At 36.4% G+C, this 17,734-nt stretch overlaps 1 protein-coding gene and 1 pseudogene across 3 annotated transcripts in view; both read right to left on the bottom strand.

Moving 5' to 3' along the window:
* LOC138943409 (puratrophin-1) overlaps positions 1-17,734 on the bottom strand; it is a 276,837-nt gene that overhangs the window by 220,248 nt on the left and 38,855 nt on the right. For all 3 annotated transcript variants that reach the window (XM_070314241.1, XM_070314239.1, XM_070314240.1), the window contains exon 2: positions 232-429. In XM_070314241.1, coding sequence (XP_070170342.1) covers positions 232-366 — 135 coding nt within the window. In that variant the 5' untranslated portion in view covers positions 367-429. The remainder of the gene's footprint in view (positions 1-231; positions 430-17,734) is intronic.
* Positions 4,411-5,871, bottom strand: LOC138943422 (aryl hydrocarbon receptor nuclear translocator homolog; annotated as a pseudogene).

Consider the following 17,734-nt stretch of genomic DNA (forward strand, 5'->3'; position numbering starts at 1 on the left):
ATATAAATAAATAATGCAGTCATATTTAGTAATAGAAAATTTTGTTTTACTAAATAATTCTGTGTCTAGTAAACAAATTTTGTTCCAATATCGAAATTATATTAAAAATTGTAGTTTACAACGTATAATTGTATCATTAGCGCATTAAAATAAATTTAAAGACTATCTATAAAAAAAAAAAAAAAGGAAAAATTCTCTGCATTAAAAAGAATTTAAGAAAAAGCAACTCACCGTTTCGGAGACTATACTCTTGACTTCCGCTAGTAAGGCTGCAGCAGGTGATAGATAAGCCCGGATAAAGTTCTCCAAGTTACCGTGATAAGCGCAAACCAGGATATCCCGCGCTTGTCTTATCAGTAGATCCATAACACTGTCGCCATAAATCGGTCCGAGCAAATTCCGGACCAGGGAAGCGAAATCTCCACGATCCTATAAAATAACAATAGTAGTGTGCGATTTAAAAAAATTTCCAACTTTTATTAATAATTAAAAAGAGTTAATTTAAAATAATTGGAATACTTTAGAATATTTATCAATTAAAATAAGTAATATTATATAAAGTATTGGTAAAAAATATGATAAATCATGTCATGCGAGGAATAGTAAATTTAATTAATCAAATTTCAATTGCCACGTTTTTTCTTAATTTCTCAAGTCCTTTCTTGTGATATATATAAAATCGATAGAATATTATAACTTATATATTCATAAACGAGTATGTGCTTAAATGTGTTTTAACAAAATTCCATTTTGGGCGAGTTCTCCCGCATACCTCCGATAAAAGTGATGCAATCTCGTTTGCAAAACGTAAATGTGTTCCCCGGCATTACTTTCCTACCAAGATTCGAATACTCAAGTAAACAAGTGTCGTCTCGCGACACTTAACGTTCGATGCGGGTGTATTATATCGAGCTGCATCACCGCATAAACATTGAGATTTAGCGAGAACAGACGAGAAACAAGACAAGGGGACAAAGGGGAAACGGCGTGCCATGTAACCATTATATGTGCGCCCGATCGCCCACGTATTTCCGCCCTCATGGTGCGTGCGCGGACAATAACGCGAAATGTTGAGAGCGTGCGAAACTTGTATTTTCGGAGAAACACATACCACTGCCGAGGATTTCACGTGGGATCTAGGTGATCGAGAGCAAAACCGGATGTGGCGTGTATGTACGAGATGTATAAAAAGTCTTACTGTGTGTACAATGCCCCCCAAATAGTATTCTCCATATTTTCTCGAATATTCTATAATATTAAACAACACAATAATGAAAAATTTTCCTGTATATTATGCATAATACACAAAGAAAGAAAGATATGTCGTACAAAAATATGCCATAAATATTAATTTATAAAACTTGTAAGATTAACGCCAAATAAATTTGATTGTACAATTTGGTTTCGATTTTATCTAACAAAGTTTAAAGATAAAGATCCTCTCTCAGATGCCAATCTAACCGTTTTTTTTTTTTTTCCGGCAAATTAATCTTAAAGTAACAAATTAATAATTAATTTAATTTAAACATTATTACATTAATAATTGCAATATAAATGTACGGAATACGTTAATATCATAATATCATTAGCATATTATATAGCAGCGCCAAGATTTTTAACTAAAATTTTTTTAATTTTTTTATTTTGTATTAATTTTTAATTTTGTGTATAAATTTTTAATTTTTTAATTAATTTTTTTAAATTAGCTATACATCCTACTATTTTATATTGCAATTTATTAAATATAATTTTTCTTAATATTGAAAATAGTAAAATAAATTAACTTTATAACAAATTTTTATTCATATAATTTTTCTTAATATTAGAAATAATAAAATTAATTAATTTTATAACATAAATTTTTTTATTCAGTTGTAATATTTTTTGATATCATCATTTTTGTAGAAAATTAAAACAACTATTTTTTATAACAGTTTCTTTTTTAATTAAAATGTTTTTATTTAAATAATAATAAAAGAAACAAATTTTATAGCATACATTTTTATTTATTTGGCGCAATTTTTTTATATCATTATTTTTCTAGGAATAAATTATACATCATACAATGCGTCGGCAAATATTGCCAATAATGTTTGTTCTACCACGTGATATCGTCCCACGGGGTGTGTCGATCATAATAACAGGCCGACACGAGTTGGCTCGTCAGTACCAATATTTGATCACCCGAAATTTATGAGAAAAGGGTAACGCAGTATTGCATAAAGAACTCGTTAGGGGAGATGCACGTTTCCCGCGGGGGTTTCGTATGGATAGAAACGCAGTCTGAATCCACATTAATAAATTAATCGCGATTCACGTGCCCGGTTTTAGTCGTCTCTACCTTATGGGCACACGTTGTTTATTAAATGTATTTATTCGCGTGAATGGGAGAGAACCCAGATTTACTGTCGTGTATTCACGTGCGCGCGATGCTAATGCGAAATGTTCTACTTCATAGCGAGAAAAAATTCTATGTATAAAATTCTATATCACGTATAGGCCAATGCTTGAACCGTACCCGGCTGCTTTCGATTTCTAGAGAATAAAAGACTGAAATCGTTGATCGCGAGGACAGATATTAACCATAAGTTTATTTCTCCGTTATGTCGCTTGCTTAATATTCGTAATAATATTGCTGATACAATAATAGCTAAAAATAAGGAATAAAAAATATTTTTAAAGCGAAGGTATCACAAGTGCAAATACAAGAAGTAGAAGAAACCGATGTACAAAATGAAGGGGAAGCAACTCAAGATGAACAATATCATAATGACGCAACAGAGGCAAGGATTGAAAATAATATTTCTAATTTGAATGAAGAAGTAATATATGTACCTATATATGTACGTTTTTAAAAAAACAAAAGTTTTATACCGATACCTAATCAATATATTGGGGCCTCGCCGAGATAGAAGATTTTCACCTCGCTCGGTTGGAGTCCGCGCTCATGGGATTTCGGAATGCGGGAAAATATGTCGGGATGAAAATGCACTAAGTTTACATGAAAAAAGATATGTCCCGAACATGGACGAGCGCATCGCAATCATCATCATTCGATAAAGAAAAAATTTCGAAACCAAATCCTTGGAATTTAATTGATCTGCAGAGCAAATGATCCAAATTTTCAATATATAAGTATCAATTTTGGTTAATTATATTATTTCATAATTATTTAAAAGATCTTTTTTGAATAAAAAAATTCAAATAAACTATGAAAGAAAATAACTAAAAGGGAGAAGTCCATTCGTATTGAAAGATATGAATAGACAGGTATCGGAAAAGATATTATTGTGCGAAAGACCGACGTATTTCAAGTATAGCAATCGTGCAGAGATATTCAATTTAGACGAGGTATACTCGTCTCGTTTTACGAGGCTGAACGACGTTTGTCTTTAGTTATAAACGTGGGCGTGCCAACGGAGCGAAGACGCGTGGTACGAAACATCGTGGAATAGCTTGCCGAGATTGCCCTGCTCGTAACCGGGGGGACATTGATAAGTAGAATTCAAGGATCGGGGATGGAGTGCACCGACAAGCGGAGGATGTTTGGCCCAAGCAAATAGATTTTACAAGCCCGGCCGTTCGCGTATGTAATAGTTACGTCGGGGAGCGAAGAGCGAGAGAGCGCACCATGGCATATTTTCACTCGCGCGGGGAATGACGATAAAATACAAGCGTCGAGTTAAGAAAAAACGCGACGGAAAGGCAGCAAGAGGAGACGGACCGGCAAGACGCGCAAGGTATAAATATTCACGGGACGCGCGTGGGCGTCGGATTCCGCAGTGAAGATAGTGAATCGGCAGTGCAGGTGCGACCCGTAAGAATCTTCGGCGATACATTTATCTCTCGTTACTTGCGAAAGCGGCAATTATTTTCAATCGTCGTTTACGACAATTTAATTAAATTTGTTATTAATACTGAATTACTATTCGATTCGTGCGGTTATTTTAAGGCACTGTTGCAGTAAATTAACGTCACAACTAACGGCGCCACATTTGCATGTTAGTTTTTGCGTCTCGAAGAAAATTCATGTTGCAAACAAGTAATGAAAACAATTCCAACTGTCAAACAACTGACATATCTCATCAGGCATGCGCGAAACAATGACAAAGTTAATAAAATACCCATACGGAAACTAAATCACATCTCGCGTTATGTTAAGCGTGTAACAAGCTATGTCAGACATCTTTGGCGACCAATCGCACACAACGCCCACGAGTCATCTCAAAATTAATTAAATCGATCGATTTTATTGGCGATCCGCGGAGAGAAGGCCCGCCGTTTTGCAAAATGCTTAAAAAGACTTCCTCTCGCTGGTCGCCCGCATTCTCGCAGTATCCGCTTAAAAAACCGCTTCAGTACTTTAGTTCACTTTTCGTCGACGCATTCCGCATTTAGACGAAAATCAAATCATTCAATTAAATCAATCATTTTTCCGTTGTCCTTCGAGTCTGCCGAATTCTGCATCATATGATACGCAGAATACAACGGATTTCTAGCAAAATATCTTTGTAGGGAGTAATCCAGATCAAGTTGTTCATATGCAGGTATAGCTTCGCTCTCCGTTTGACCGTCATTATTTGGATGAAATAATTTTGCGTGCGTATTTGTGCAATATTCGATGATGTATTCAACGTTCTCGTTGAATGAATCTAGAAACTAGCGACTGCCGATGTCTTTAACCACGCTCAGTCTTCGGCTCGAAATCTGTATATGACAGATACGACTTGCCTTTTTAACTTTAATACTTGTTCAAAGCGCTTTTCCATACACGTGTCAGGTCCTCCGGATGAAAGGATTGGTAGCAAAAATGACCTAAGAGTTTCGATGAAGTAGAATCCAAGATTCTACCGACTCTTTGGTTCATAAAGATAAATTTATCTTCTGCAGAGTGACGTGATATAAATTCGCTTTTGCTATTAGAAGCTGCTAAGTCGCTATTTGCTTTCAAGTGTAATTGCCTAATGACGGATAAGGCAGCAATGCGTGGTGACATTCTCGTCCATGAGTACCTCATCCGAATCAGTCTGAACGCTCTCGAATCCTCTTCATCTATAATGACCTGATATACACGGAGGAATAAAATCACCAATAGATGATCAATTCTTGATGTAATTGGTGTAGTACCATAGCGTAATTCTGACCATCTCGCGCCGATGACCCAAAGAGTTTCTCCGCTTCGTATAGTGTAACTTGTGCGCTGTCGTCGTATCACCCATCGTCTGTAGGTTGCCGATCTTCATGCGAAATGAAACCTCTTCTCGAACCCATGTACAGGCACATCGAGGATTGGCCCTCTTTCTTCTTCAACGTTCCGATTTTAAGCTCTAATACTCGACCACTATATCCCGCAATCTCCGCCGCGCTGAGCTCTCGTATCTTTTCGGTGTCGTCCGGATGAACCGATAAATAAAGACTAGCGCGATACCAATCGCTCTGCGTATAGTCAGTACGGACGTGATCGAGTCGGACATGTAGATGATCTTGCTTGTGTCGCAGCTCACGACGAATAAGAAACCGTCGGCCGCCTCGAGGATCAAATGCTTCAGCTTCTGATCGGTGAGAAAGGAAAGCTTATAATAAGCGTTTATTCATGGCGGTATTTCCGGTACCTCTGAAAGCTTTTATGTGCACAATCGCCATCCGTAAGATCGTGAGTTTGTCAGATTTCCAAGCCAGAACTGAATAGTCGGCATCATATCGGAGAACTAGTAGTAATGTAGATAGTCATCTTGTTTCGCTACCGTCGCTCGATCTCGCAATGATTTTCTTTGCTTGCAAATTTCTCCTTGTCCTGCACATTATCGTCGTGTCCTATATATTTACGCCCACTCGGATCCTATGTAGGCAAGCACTTCGTTTCTGTGCCATTTTGCTCAGATTTCTGAATGGGCGATCGTGGATATCGTGAACATTCAGCCGAAATTTCTTGTTGCGACGGAAAAACATGGCGAATGGATATCGATGTAGCATATTTTTGTATATTATTGTAAATAATTGTCGAGTGGTATTAAATTAAATGTGTTGAAAAAGCAGAAAAATTTCCCCAAAAAATTAAATGTAAAAGTTGTTATAAACTGTGCGCTTTTATTTAAACAGACGAGAAAGGCGACGGATTACGTGATCGTTTGTTACCTCCGGCGTTGATCCGCGCAAAAAGTGAGACGAATTCCTAATAATACCCTCGGCCAAGCGGATCCGGCGAACGACGGTGCGATTTCACGTATGCTATGCGTACATATGTTTGGGGAAAGAGAGTAAGGATAGCTATAAAATACTTAATATATACTTAACTACGAGTCGCCCCGATAGAAGATTGTGATAACATAATCTCTGTCAATTGTCATTGCTTCGCGCGGATAAAGACCCCCGCACAATCGAAAATATAAGGAACAAGGAACAAATATTTAGAGATAAAAACTAACTTTTGACTTTTGTTAAAGAAACTTTTTTTTTTTTCAATTTTCCAGATTATGTCGTGTGTACATAGCTTGTAAGTTACTTTACTTTAAAGTATTGTACCTCTAATATTTGTTCCCTGTTCCCCGTATATTTTCGATTGTGCGGGGGCGGCCTTAACGACAAAAATAACGGCAAAGGTAACGATGACAACAACGCAGTGATAGTAATCGCAAAAAACGCAACATATATCGACCGACAATTTATTTCCGTCAATTACATTCTACGTTTTATATTAATTTTATATATTTTTAAAGAGCTCGTTGTGAAACGGATTCCGAACATTTTTCTTGAAAGTATTAGTTTTATTTGTGCATCGCAAATATATCTTCGTAAATTCGATTAGATTCGCATATCTCATGCCAGAAATTCTAAGTATAAATAAAAAGATTGAAATAAATTTGGTCTTTGAAATATGTACCGTATCACATTTAAAAGTTATAACGTAATGACATTATATCGATAACTAAAATAATAATTAAGGCTATATGTACAGAATAATATGTTATTCAAAGTGATAGAAAAAAAAATATTTGTTGCGTTAAAAGAGATGGCATTACGAATAAAAATATAGATGTCCTATCGGAAATCTAAATAAATAATTTATGATTAATTTGAAATGTATGACATTTTTCGGTTTTGGCTTTAAGCCAGTTTATCGACATTGCTGTATATATTCGACTTTCCTCGATAAGAAAGCGACGCGGAGAAATCTCGAAGCACTTATACTTTAAGTAGATTAAAATGAAGATTGAGCGGTTTCTTGCGTTTCCCAGGCCGCGCGCGCGTTGCATAGAACCGCCCGAGGAACATCACTTCGCGATGTTCCATGTCTGTGCGGCTAATAAATTAGCTTTATAAAACTATGGGCGCCGCAAAAACCAAGCGGCTACTTCGTAAGTTCATGTAGCCGCGTCAAGAAACCCGCGTCGGATAAGCCGCACGCGAGATGTCCGGCGCGGCGGTCCTATTTAAGGTACGACTTAATTGTTAGTTGGCCTCGTCGTGCCTGCCTTTCACCTCCAAGCGCATCCTTCAGCCGTGAATTGCGCTTCCTTAACGATGGAGGGGAAAGAAGGAGAAATGTATTCATTCAATTTGGTAAAGTTCTATTTACAATGAATCTATCTTAATTCGTATTATTAATAAAAATAATATGTATACTAATATTGTATAATAATATTGTTAATTAAAAGACGAATAAAAATTCTATTGTCCTATCGCCGATCATTTCAGGGCTAATCGTTCATGCTATCGTCCCGTCGACCATCCTATTACATATTACATATTCACGTGCAAGAGCTGGATAATAATGATAATCGCGCACGTTATTACGGAGATGTGAGATAATTCTTTTCGTCTTCGATGCAGCGTGAGATTTATCGTCGCGCTCTGACTCATCGTCGCTGAGAGATCGTGTCTTTTTTGGGGTACAACGACCGCATAGGCGGATTATGCGATGCGTTCCGCCTGAGATAACAACGTAAAGAGATACGTTTACGAGCTTATGAAGTACGAGTACGCGGATGCTCAAGCAAAGGGAGAATGGAGGAACACCATCGCGATGTCGAGCCATTGGACGGGGATTAAGCAAAGGAGATACATTGCATTCGTTCAGTTTACTTCGGTTTACTTCGGTCCAAAATGTAAAACTTGGTACGCGCGTTAATTTTAAAACCATAATGTGCTTTACTTAAAACGAAAACCTACAATAATAAATTACACAAGTGAATAAATATATGTATATCAAAATATATGAATATAAAACAAATCCATCTGCTTCATAAGAATTTTCTTTTCGTTGAATAAATTTTGCAACTTTCTTTGCATACAAAAATGCTGTCAATCGTGTATATAACATATCGATCAAGTTAAGTATTGTATTATAATTCATATATTTTGATTAACATGTTAATAATATTTTGTAAATTTTTATTTTAGATATATAATACGCAAATCTTGATTTTAAATATTCATTATTAATACTATTTTTTGCGTGTGAAAATTCCGATTACGAAGGCCTAAAAATAATCCTTTTTGATATATATTTTGAATAAAATCGCGCCGTTCGCAACATCCCGAAGAGGCGCAACCGTAGATTTCTATGCGAGGAGACGATCGGATACACGAGCAATTTCTAACGTACACACGCGCAATGTGCGAAGTGCACACAGCTGCGAAGAGGGGTCGGTAGACACTTTCACGCCCACGACTTACGATCGGACGAGCTTTTATGCGGTGGTACTCGTCGGTATATGAATACCGTCCAACGACAACGGCGGCGACAGCAGCTGCGGCTGCTGCTTAACGACCGAGAGAGTTAGAGGAAGCCGTAGTGCGCGTATGCCATATATGCATGTATGAGTTAATACACGTGGGCCGCAAAGCCTCGATAGATCCGCACATCCACAGAAACAGAGATGGTTTCTCGCACTCATAGGATCTATAACGGAAAAGCTTCCGACGTAACCGGAATCGCAGTTTCCGCGCCCGCTTTCTCGTATCTAACGGCTGCCACCAATCGATTCGCCGATTTACGGTAGCTACTTTCACCGATTTCCAATTTGATTTTCCTCGTATTGTGGCGCGACAGCGAGATATAATACAATACATTGTGCGCACGAACGATTTTCCACGCGTAATGGGATCTCACGAGACCGCTCGCGTAAATCGAGTCCTCGTTTTAAGAGATAAAGAAAGGGAGAGATATACCATTTAATTAAATTTTGTTCACCATTGTGGATTGACAATTGCAGTTTTGAAAATTAAAGAGCATTAGATAGACATATTCTTTCATAAAAAAAACTTGAATGTTTCTAACATTGAATCCTATAAATTATTTAAAAGTAATATTTTATTCTTATAAATTCTTCTCACATAACGTTACAGAAAAACCATTATTATAATGAATAATAAGCTTTCAAATAATGAAATCAAATTATATGTCCTAATTAGAATAGATCTTGATTAGCCTCTTTGTTTAATGGCCCGTCTTGTATAATCGTGCCACTGCTCGCGAGTCCATCATGGACAATAATTTGCATTTTGATCATCGGAATCTCATTTCATAAGCCACGAAGTCACATAAAATTTCAAACACGAGTATTTTTAAATGGAGATCAAAATTTAAAACAATAGTAATCACCGATGGAGATATTTTAAAAATATAATAATTATATATATATAATACTTTTGGTTTTTTATATGTGCATAACAACATCTGCATGCACAATTATGCAACAGATGTTTTTTTTTCCTTTTTTGCACACAAAAGATCGTAATTTAATTAATGCGTTTTTAAAGGGACGACAACGTTGTTTGTTTCGATAAAAATACCTGTCGACGATTGGATAAAGATCCACTATTCCCAGCTAATCCTGATGGAGATAGAAATCCTGAAAGAACGGGATCGACACTTGTCTTCTTTGCGGATTATGCACAAAAGATTTGGATTCGCTGGACCGCGAGTAATCGCCGTGCATGGAGAGGATGCTGCGATCCGAATTGAGAAAGCAAAGAAGACCGAGTGGAGAGGGGGACGTTTTTTTGTGTATTTGAATTAAATCTACTTTTGTAGTTAATCGGGAATGGGTACACAAAGTGGTGGGAACTTCGGAAGCTGACCAAACAAGTAAACGCGCCATAAGCGTGTGCATGAGATGAATTTGACATGTGCCTAGCTTAATTTGAAATTCGATGCGCGTGATGTAATGGGAAATCGAGGAGGGACTTAATCGATATTCTTGGGAGAATGCGGACCCTTTCGCAAACTAAATACGCTTAACTACATTAAAATTTAATCAATTGTCGTGTTAGTTCTCTCTATTCCAATTGTAATACTATTTTTGAAAATTTCTTTATATCTTAGAAACAAAAGTAATTCGCTTTCTAATAAAGCAATTTAAATAAATAAATTTCAGAATCGATCCGGTGATAATGATCCCGATCAGAAAAATTTTATCTACCATGTCTCTTGATTAAGAAAACTGATAATACAAATTGATTAAAATGTCTTCGCTTAAATCGCTCAATATTGAAAGAATTATCCAGTTAAATAACTGACAACATAGGTGGTATAAATTTAAATTCAAACATTAGGTAAATTAATGAAGAAAAGATATAGGCGCTTTTGAAAGATAATATCTCGGACAAGTTTCCGGAAGACCCTCTCTGCGCAGAGCCGTCGAAAAGCACGCTTTACATATAAAATGTATAAAAAAATCTTTCGTTAAAGTTGCGCAATTGCTTGGATATATTAATTGTAATATATCCAGCATTAATTCGTGACGCTGCGCGTTTTTTGCATTCAGAGATTCGACGACGACACCTTACGGTATATTAACAGTTGCTTAGCGCGAGGCAATTCTCGACAATATTTTCTCGACTGCAACTGCTCAGAGAAACCGCGCATTTCCGCGACCGCGGTACGCGCCGCGACGCAATTATCCCGGTAATTATCGAAAAATGCGTGAGGGGTCGGTGATTGTTAATTAAATAGCCGCATGAATGCGGGGGAAACCTATCGGAAGCGAAAAGCGATCGCGCGTCGTTATACAATACACCAGAAGCAGCCGCAATATCCATCAATGCTACGCTCCGTTCGGAGTTACGATAATGCAAAACGGACCACCACTGCGAGCTGTTAGAGACAGATTCGCGAAAGAGAAGTCGAGTCAAGGAGAGACAGAGAATAGAAGGAGGAATTGAGAGAGATATACGCAAGCATAGAAACGAGAATTAATCAATCCGCGCACGTGGAAAGCCGCGACTTAGCGGGATGGAGCGGTGCCTCGCTTGGCTTAATAAAGTTGCAAATCGTTTCTGCGCATGTACACGTCGTGATTTTAAACGCGTGACACGCATTACACTATCCGCGTGTATATCTAAGAAAACTGTTTACGCTTGTTTAAAAAGCTCCGTGTGTCTGCCCATCACGTTCTTCATCGTGGTAACCTCCTCCATACGCGAACGTATCATCGTACATGAATACCTCTCAGAGGTGTTTATCCCGACAGAAGTAAGGGAAAATGTCCAGAGGACGACGATTCGCATCATCCAAACGATTCACACTACACTTACTACTCAAGCACAGGTTGAATCTACTCCGGGTAATATGACATACTCTCTCACTCTCTCTTCTATTCCAAATATAATAAATATTTATTATTATGTATTATGTAATTTCTCTTTGGCTCTATGTGCAATAGTACTTTAAAAAACCTCCCACTGTAAATAATCAAACAATGTCCTCGTGGTCCTCGTAACAATTGCCACGATTTTTAAGGCATGAACAGAAATTTAATAGTTTCTAACCGGCAATAAATTATAATAATAAAAAATTGGTCAAATACTTATTTTTCAATAAGGAAGGTCGTTGATTTTTTAAAATAGAACACCATTATTAGCTTTTTTTAATAATAATTTAGAAGATGGCAAAAGCACTCATCTTTTTTCCATGCTATACTTACATTTGTCTTTTACAAAGTCACTTTGTTATCCGCAAATATTATCGAGTATCAGACTTAAAAGATATGTATAAGTCCCCGCGTATCAGATCAGATTACTCGACACATCAAACACCGAGTGTGCAAATGCAATTTACACGTGCAACGATTCAACCGATCCAACTATGTAATATGTATGTGTATATTATGCCACGCTGTTGCTGCACGCCACTTGGCGCGAGACACTACCATACATCTCTCGATGTAACCCTTCAATGCCTTTTCGAATTCTTCCCGTAAACTTAAATATGTCATTATTATCACAAGAATAAAAGTATTATAATGGGTAAAAGTATTATAATAGGTTATCTATACTCCGAGAAAAATCCGCGCAAAAATCACTAATCTCTATATTTTAATAATTCTAAACAGTTCGAAACACGTTATAAACTTTGACATCTTTCGCAAAATAATCAATCGTTAGATTGTCACGAATATATCAATGAAGATAGAGCGCTAAACTGATCCGAGGATAATATCTCATTTGATAAATAAGCTTTAGTGAAACAAGTAGATTAACTATTACCGCAAAACAAGTTTTTAAAAGCCGTAGAAATTTTCTATCGGATAGCCAATCCGACAAACTCGTGTTATGGAAATAAAGAAGCTAGTGAAAACGTCGTCAAAGACAAAACCACGGAAGATAGTTGACCGAGAACTATGAGGAAACAGCAGGAACGAAATATTTCGAGATCAAAAGAGAGCATCAAATATAATCGGAAAATAAGGAAGCTGTAAGAAGGCAGCAAGAAGGGACTCCTCTGAAATTGAAGAATATTAAATGTATCCTTGACTTCTTCAAGGAGAAAATTAATAAAAGAGTCACTAGTATGAAAAATCGTTCTCTCTCGAGAAAGATAATTATTCTAATCAACGTGGCGCTAAGCGTATTAAGTTAACTCCACATGTAATCATTCGAACGATTTAAATTAAAAGATCGGTCTACTACGCGTCACAAGAGAAGACAAGGAGAAAGATTTGATATAATTTCTCAAAATAAAATTTGTCAAAAATTTTCATACCGTTCTGTCATACATGATTTTTATTTTTTTATATTTTCTAATTCTAAAAGTTCAAAACTGTTCGTACGATCTCTAAATATAGTCATAAAATTGAGCATTTGTTTACGATAGATTCCCAAAATTAAAAACAGAATTTGTGTCATTACTATTGATAAGTGCATCTCGTTTCGAATGAAATTTGACATTTGGCATCCTGCTTCATCCCTCCCAATGATTGTCACCGATGAGGAGAGGCCTCTTAAATTAGAGGTTGGTTCGCGGTTGGTTTCTCAAATTATTAATAATAATATCGTATTATTAATATTGTTTCAAATTACTGAGAATGGCCCGATATAGAACTGTAATTAATAAATTTAAATTTATGAAGATTTACACAATTTTGGCGCTTTCTTCCCAACGCGACTCTTGTTTACCCGTTTTTATATTTATTAAAAAAAACAAGTGGTAAGCTTAAACAGACTATTTTTATTGTACTGTGGTTATAAAAAAAAAAAGACAAGTGAAATAGCGGCTCGACGAGAGATTTCTTCGCTGCGCGTGCCGCGGCGACGGGTCATGGCTGCTATAGGTGCTCTATAGGACGCGATGACGTCACCGCAGATTATCTACGGGAACGAAGTGTATATATAAAATGCATCCGGTGGGTGTGTCGCTCCCATACCCTTTGTGACTCCGGTTGGCGCTAGGAGCGACGAGGCCGCTATTATACAAACGCCGCCGTTTAACTACGGCACGCGGAAAGGGAAGGTAATCGTATGCGCACCGCCGTCGCGCCCGAGACCGAATCCTATTTTATAAGCTTTAAATTCTAACATAGGAAGGGGGAGGAGAGGATTAATGCCATAATTTTACTTTCGAGACGTTCTATAGAATTTTTGAGTTTTTCGAGAAGAGATCAATTAAAAGTCCTGTCAACTTTATAAGCGCAAAAATTGCAACCGCATTTTTGAAACAAAAAGAAAAATAAATTATTAAAAATTGATTTATTATACTCAATGGAATAATATAGACACTACACTACAAAATACATTAACACAAATAGGTAGAAACAAATTACAAACAAATCACAAATGTAAAACCGAAAACTATCCAAAACCATAAGGCTTGGATTAAGAATAAATAAATAGATAAAAATAATAAAATGTATTACCTCCCCTTTCATGCCTTTCTGTCGTAAAAAAAAATTCAATTTTTAATCGATTTTAAAATCCGGCTAGAATTGTAATCTATGCAATGTTTAAGATTGTTATCTTCCAGAATCTTGAAATATATTCGACGAAACGTAATTCAAGCGGAAATTATTTATTCATAAATTTGTAAATTTATTTCTATACACAGATTGCAATCTCGATGAAACGTTCAATACATTGAGATACACGAATCGTATATATGGTATAAGATGAGAAATAAGATTACTAAATTTGTGAATCAAAATTCGAATATAACATCAAAGATATTAACATCGAATACAATGGAACAAATTCAGGAATTGGAGCAAGAGAAAGTGAAATGTTTAATATATGCATACTACACTAGTCCCAAGTAATTAAAAAATAATAATTAATAAAATTTTATTTTACGGATATTCTTTATAAATTGCAGATTAGCAAAAAGACATCTTAATAAAATGCAAAAACTACAAAAAGAAATCGCACGATTAAAAAGAGAATGTACGAAACAAAAAAAGATAATAAAAAAAACACAAACAGGAATAATAACAGGAAAAGAATTATTGAAATGCAAGAAGATTTATTACAACAGAAAGAGAAGAAAATGGAAAAATCGCAGGTCATAATGCATTGATTGAGGGATCTACGCGTCATACAACAAATGCGACTGCTATGAATGTGCATAGCAAGGTGAAAAGCTCTTTTTAAGGGGATGAGATCCGAACGGAATCAAACCTGGAGAATCTCACGATTATCAGCCCGCATCGCTCCCATTATGATCACTGGATATATTCGTAGGTAAAGGGAAGGAAGAGAAGAACGGGATCGAAAGAACTAATCGAGAGTAAAATAGGCGCTTTAATTCCCGTAATTGCGTGCTTAATTTGCTTAGTTACACGCCAAATCGCGTGACGCCAGCGGATAGAGGAACCGATCTCACATCGCGCATCGACAGCAGCACTTCTTAAAGAGCGATTCTTCGGGGTCCGTTTCGGTCGCGCGTGTGTAGGCAAGAGAAATTTATTCTCAAATTAAACTTACTTTCGGGCGGTTTTTGCTTAAATGTATCCGTTAGTGGGAATAGTAATTTAAACGATCTCTCTCCCTCTCTCTCTCTTTCTATCTTTTTCTCTCATTGGATGTTTTGCTGCTCGTTAATTAACATTACGGTCGATGTAACGCGGCCTATCACGAGTTTGCGATAATAATAGGCATTTTAAGCCATTGACGAAACTATAAATTAAAGCGTAACGGATGCAAACAAGAGTACGTTAAACGAAAGTGAATCTCTTTGCTTCGATTTAAAAAAGATGGAAACTCGAATTTTGTAATGGCGTTTCCATCTTTATTCGCTCGAAAATAATACCATGCTAAGAAAATTTCAGTGAAAATTCATATTCCCGTACATTGACACATATACATATATTTCGAAATAAATAGGGGAAAGTTAAATACATCGAATAACAAGCAAGACATAAAGAAAATATGACAGATCGCACGAAATGTTCGTTTATGAATCCCTGTCACTCGCAACTCTCTCTTAGACTGTTGAAAAAATTCAGGAAGTTACTCGCAAATAGAATTGACAACCTGAGTGAGGAAACTCGTTTACGAAAAGAAGTATCCCACAGGATTTAATAGCAATAATTTAACTAGACATTTCGCAATGTTGATGAAAGTATGTATCTCGATTATACTTATGTCTAACATGATGCGTGCAAAAATCATGTGAGGGAACGAAACACAAAATACTATTATATTAGTACACCACAAATAGTGTATCAAGAAATGTTAATTAAAATTATACATACTATATATATATATAATTATAATTTTTTTTATATATACAAAGATTTATGTGGACCGAGCAAAATGATGTGAAAAAACCATACGACGTTATCTTAAACCATATACATATATATGCATGAATCCTTAAAGCGTTATCATACTTCATTCTTATCGTATATGTTGCACTTTTTTATCTCTAAGAGTATTCTAATCTTATTTCCAGATCTCAGACTGTGCTGTAGATAAATATAATTATATACAGATGATCTCTTGTCATATTCTTTTGTGTGTGTGTGTGTGTGTGTGTATTTTGATAATAGATAAAAATAAACTAAAATTAATAACGGATTTCTGATTTTACTGCGGTAGAAAATGCATCGCTAGGGCAAGCAAAATGAGAAAAGTTATAAAAATTTCAAAGTATAAAATGAGCAATAGACTAACACTAATAACAGATAAAATGAATTATATTCTGTATGCATAGCATGTAGAAACGAAGAATGGGAAGATTCGGATTTCCTATGTGCATCGATATTTTCCGCGAACAGGGGGTATCCTCTTTCGTTTCAAGGCAAAACAGACCTCACCACTTGAAAAAAAAAAAAAAAAAGAAAAGGGAGAGACTTTCACCTCAGCCACGGCCTCGCGCGCGCGCGCGCGTTCTTGGCACGATGATCACGAAGGATTTACTCTCGCACATGAAGGAGAGGATGAATCCCTCAGTGCGAGCGGCAAGCAGCTCCTCGAACGGAATAGCATGCGGAATGAAATTCCTCCTCTTCCACAGCGGATCGGCTCGGTGCGGCGCACGGAAACGTCCCTTCAGGCGATTCGTAGGTGGAAACTCGAGTCTCGTGCTCATACGGATCGACCACAGGAGCAACCACCTCTTGAGTGGCATGAGAGACGAGTGCACCGTGTTCACCCGTCCGCTCTCTTTCTCTATTTCTCTCTCCCTCTGTTTCTTTCTCTACTTCTCTCTCTCTAGCTTTATCTCTACTCTGCTTCTTTCTATCTCCTTCCGGCTTTTCCCACTTACTCCGGCTGCTTTTATTAACCCTGAACCAACAACCGTGCACGCGCGCTTCTGACAGCGACGATACTGCAAATATTTGTCCACCAATTCTATGCTATTCCCGCGCGGACTGGAAGCGGAAAGGTCGCTGCCCTTGGCAAACAATAATGACCGTGATAAGAGAATTAGGAGTAATAAGCCTGATAATCTTATGCATCTTGTATAATCATTTTATCTCTAACCGTTCGATCGTACTAAACACAAAAGGCTATATTATTCTCGATATCAACCTTGATACCCCTATGTTATATATCTCGAATCGATCGGAAAACTTACAATTGTCAAATCTGCTCAGTTATAAACAAAGTGATATAATACGTCAATGTTTCAATTATTAACAAAATCATCATCTTTACAGACTTGATTTAATATACCGAAGTATTTAAATTTTCTCTCGAAAATGACAACTTGAAGATATTGTATTTATAATATAACGCTTTATTTTACTAAACCGTAATAATGAAGCACGCTCACAAAAAATTCAGTTACAAATCAAAATTTGAGAAACAAAATTTTCTTTATTTAAGTATAATATCTACATTGCGGCAATAACCATAATTCTTGTTTAAGATACGATTAGGCCTAAAATGCAATTACCGATCGCTGAAATATTAGGCTAACTTTTAGAAAAGACGGAGCAAAAAAATGGAAACGATGATTAGCAATAATCATCTGATAATCATAATAATACATTTCTGAGTCTCGTCTTACGAAATT

This window comes from Polyergus mexicanus, unplaced genomic scaffold (genome assembly GCF_030449975.1).
Source record: "Polyergus mexicanus isolate NDT 795.1 unplaced genomic scaffold, iyPolMexi1.0 SCAF_26, whole genome shotgun sequence".
NCBI lineage: Eukaryota > Metazoa > Arthropoda > Insecta > Hymenoptera > Formicidae > Polyergus > Polyergus mexicanus.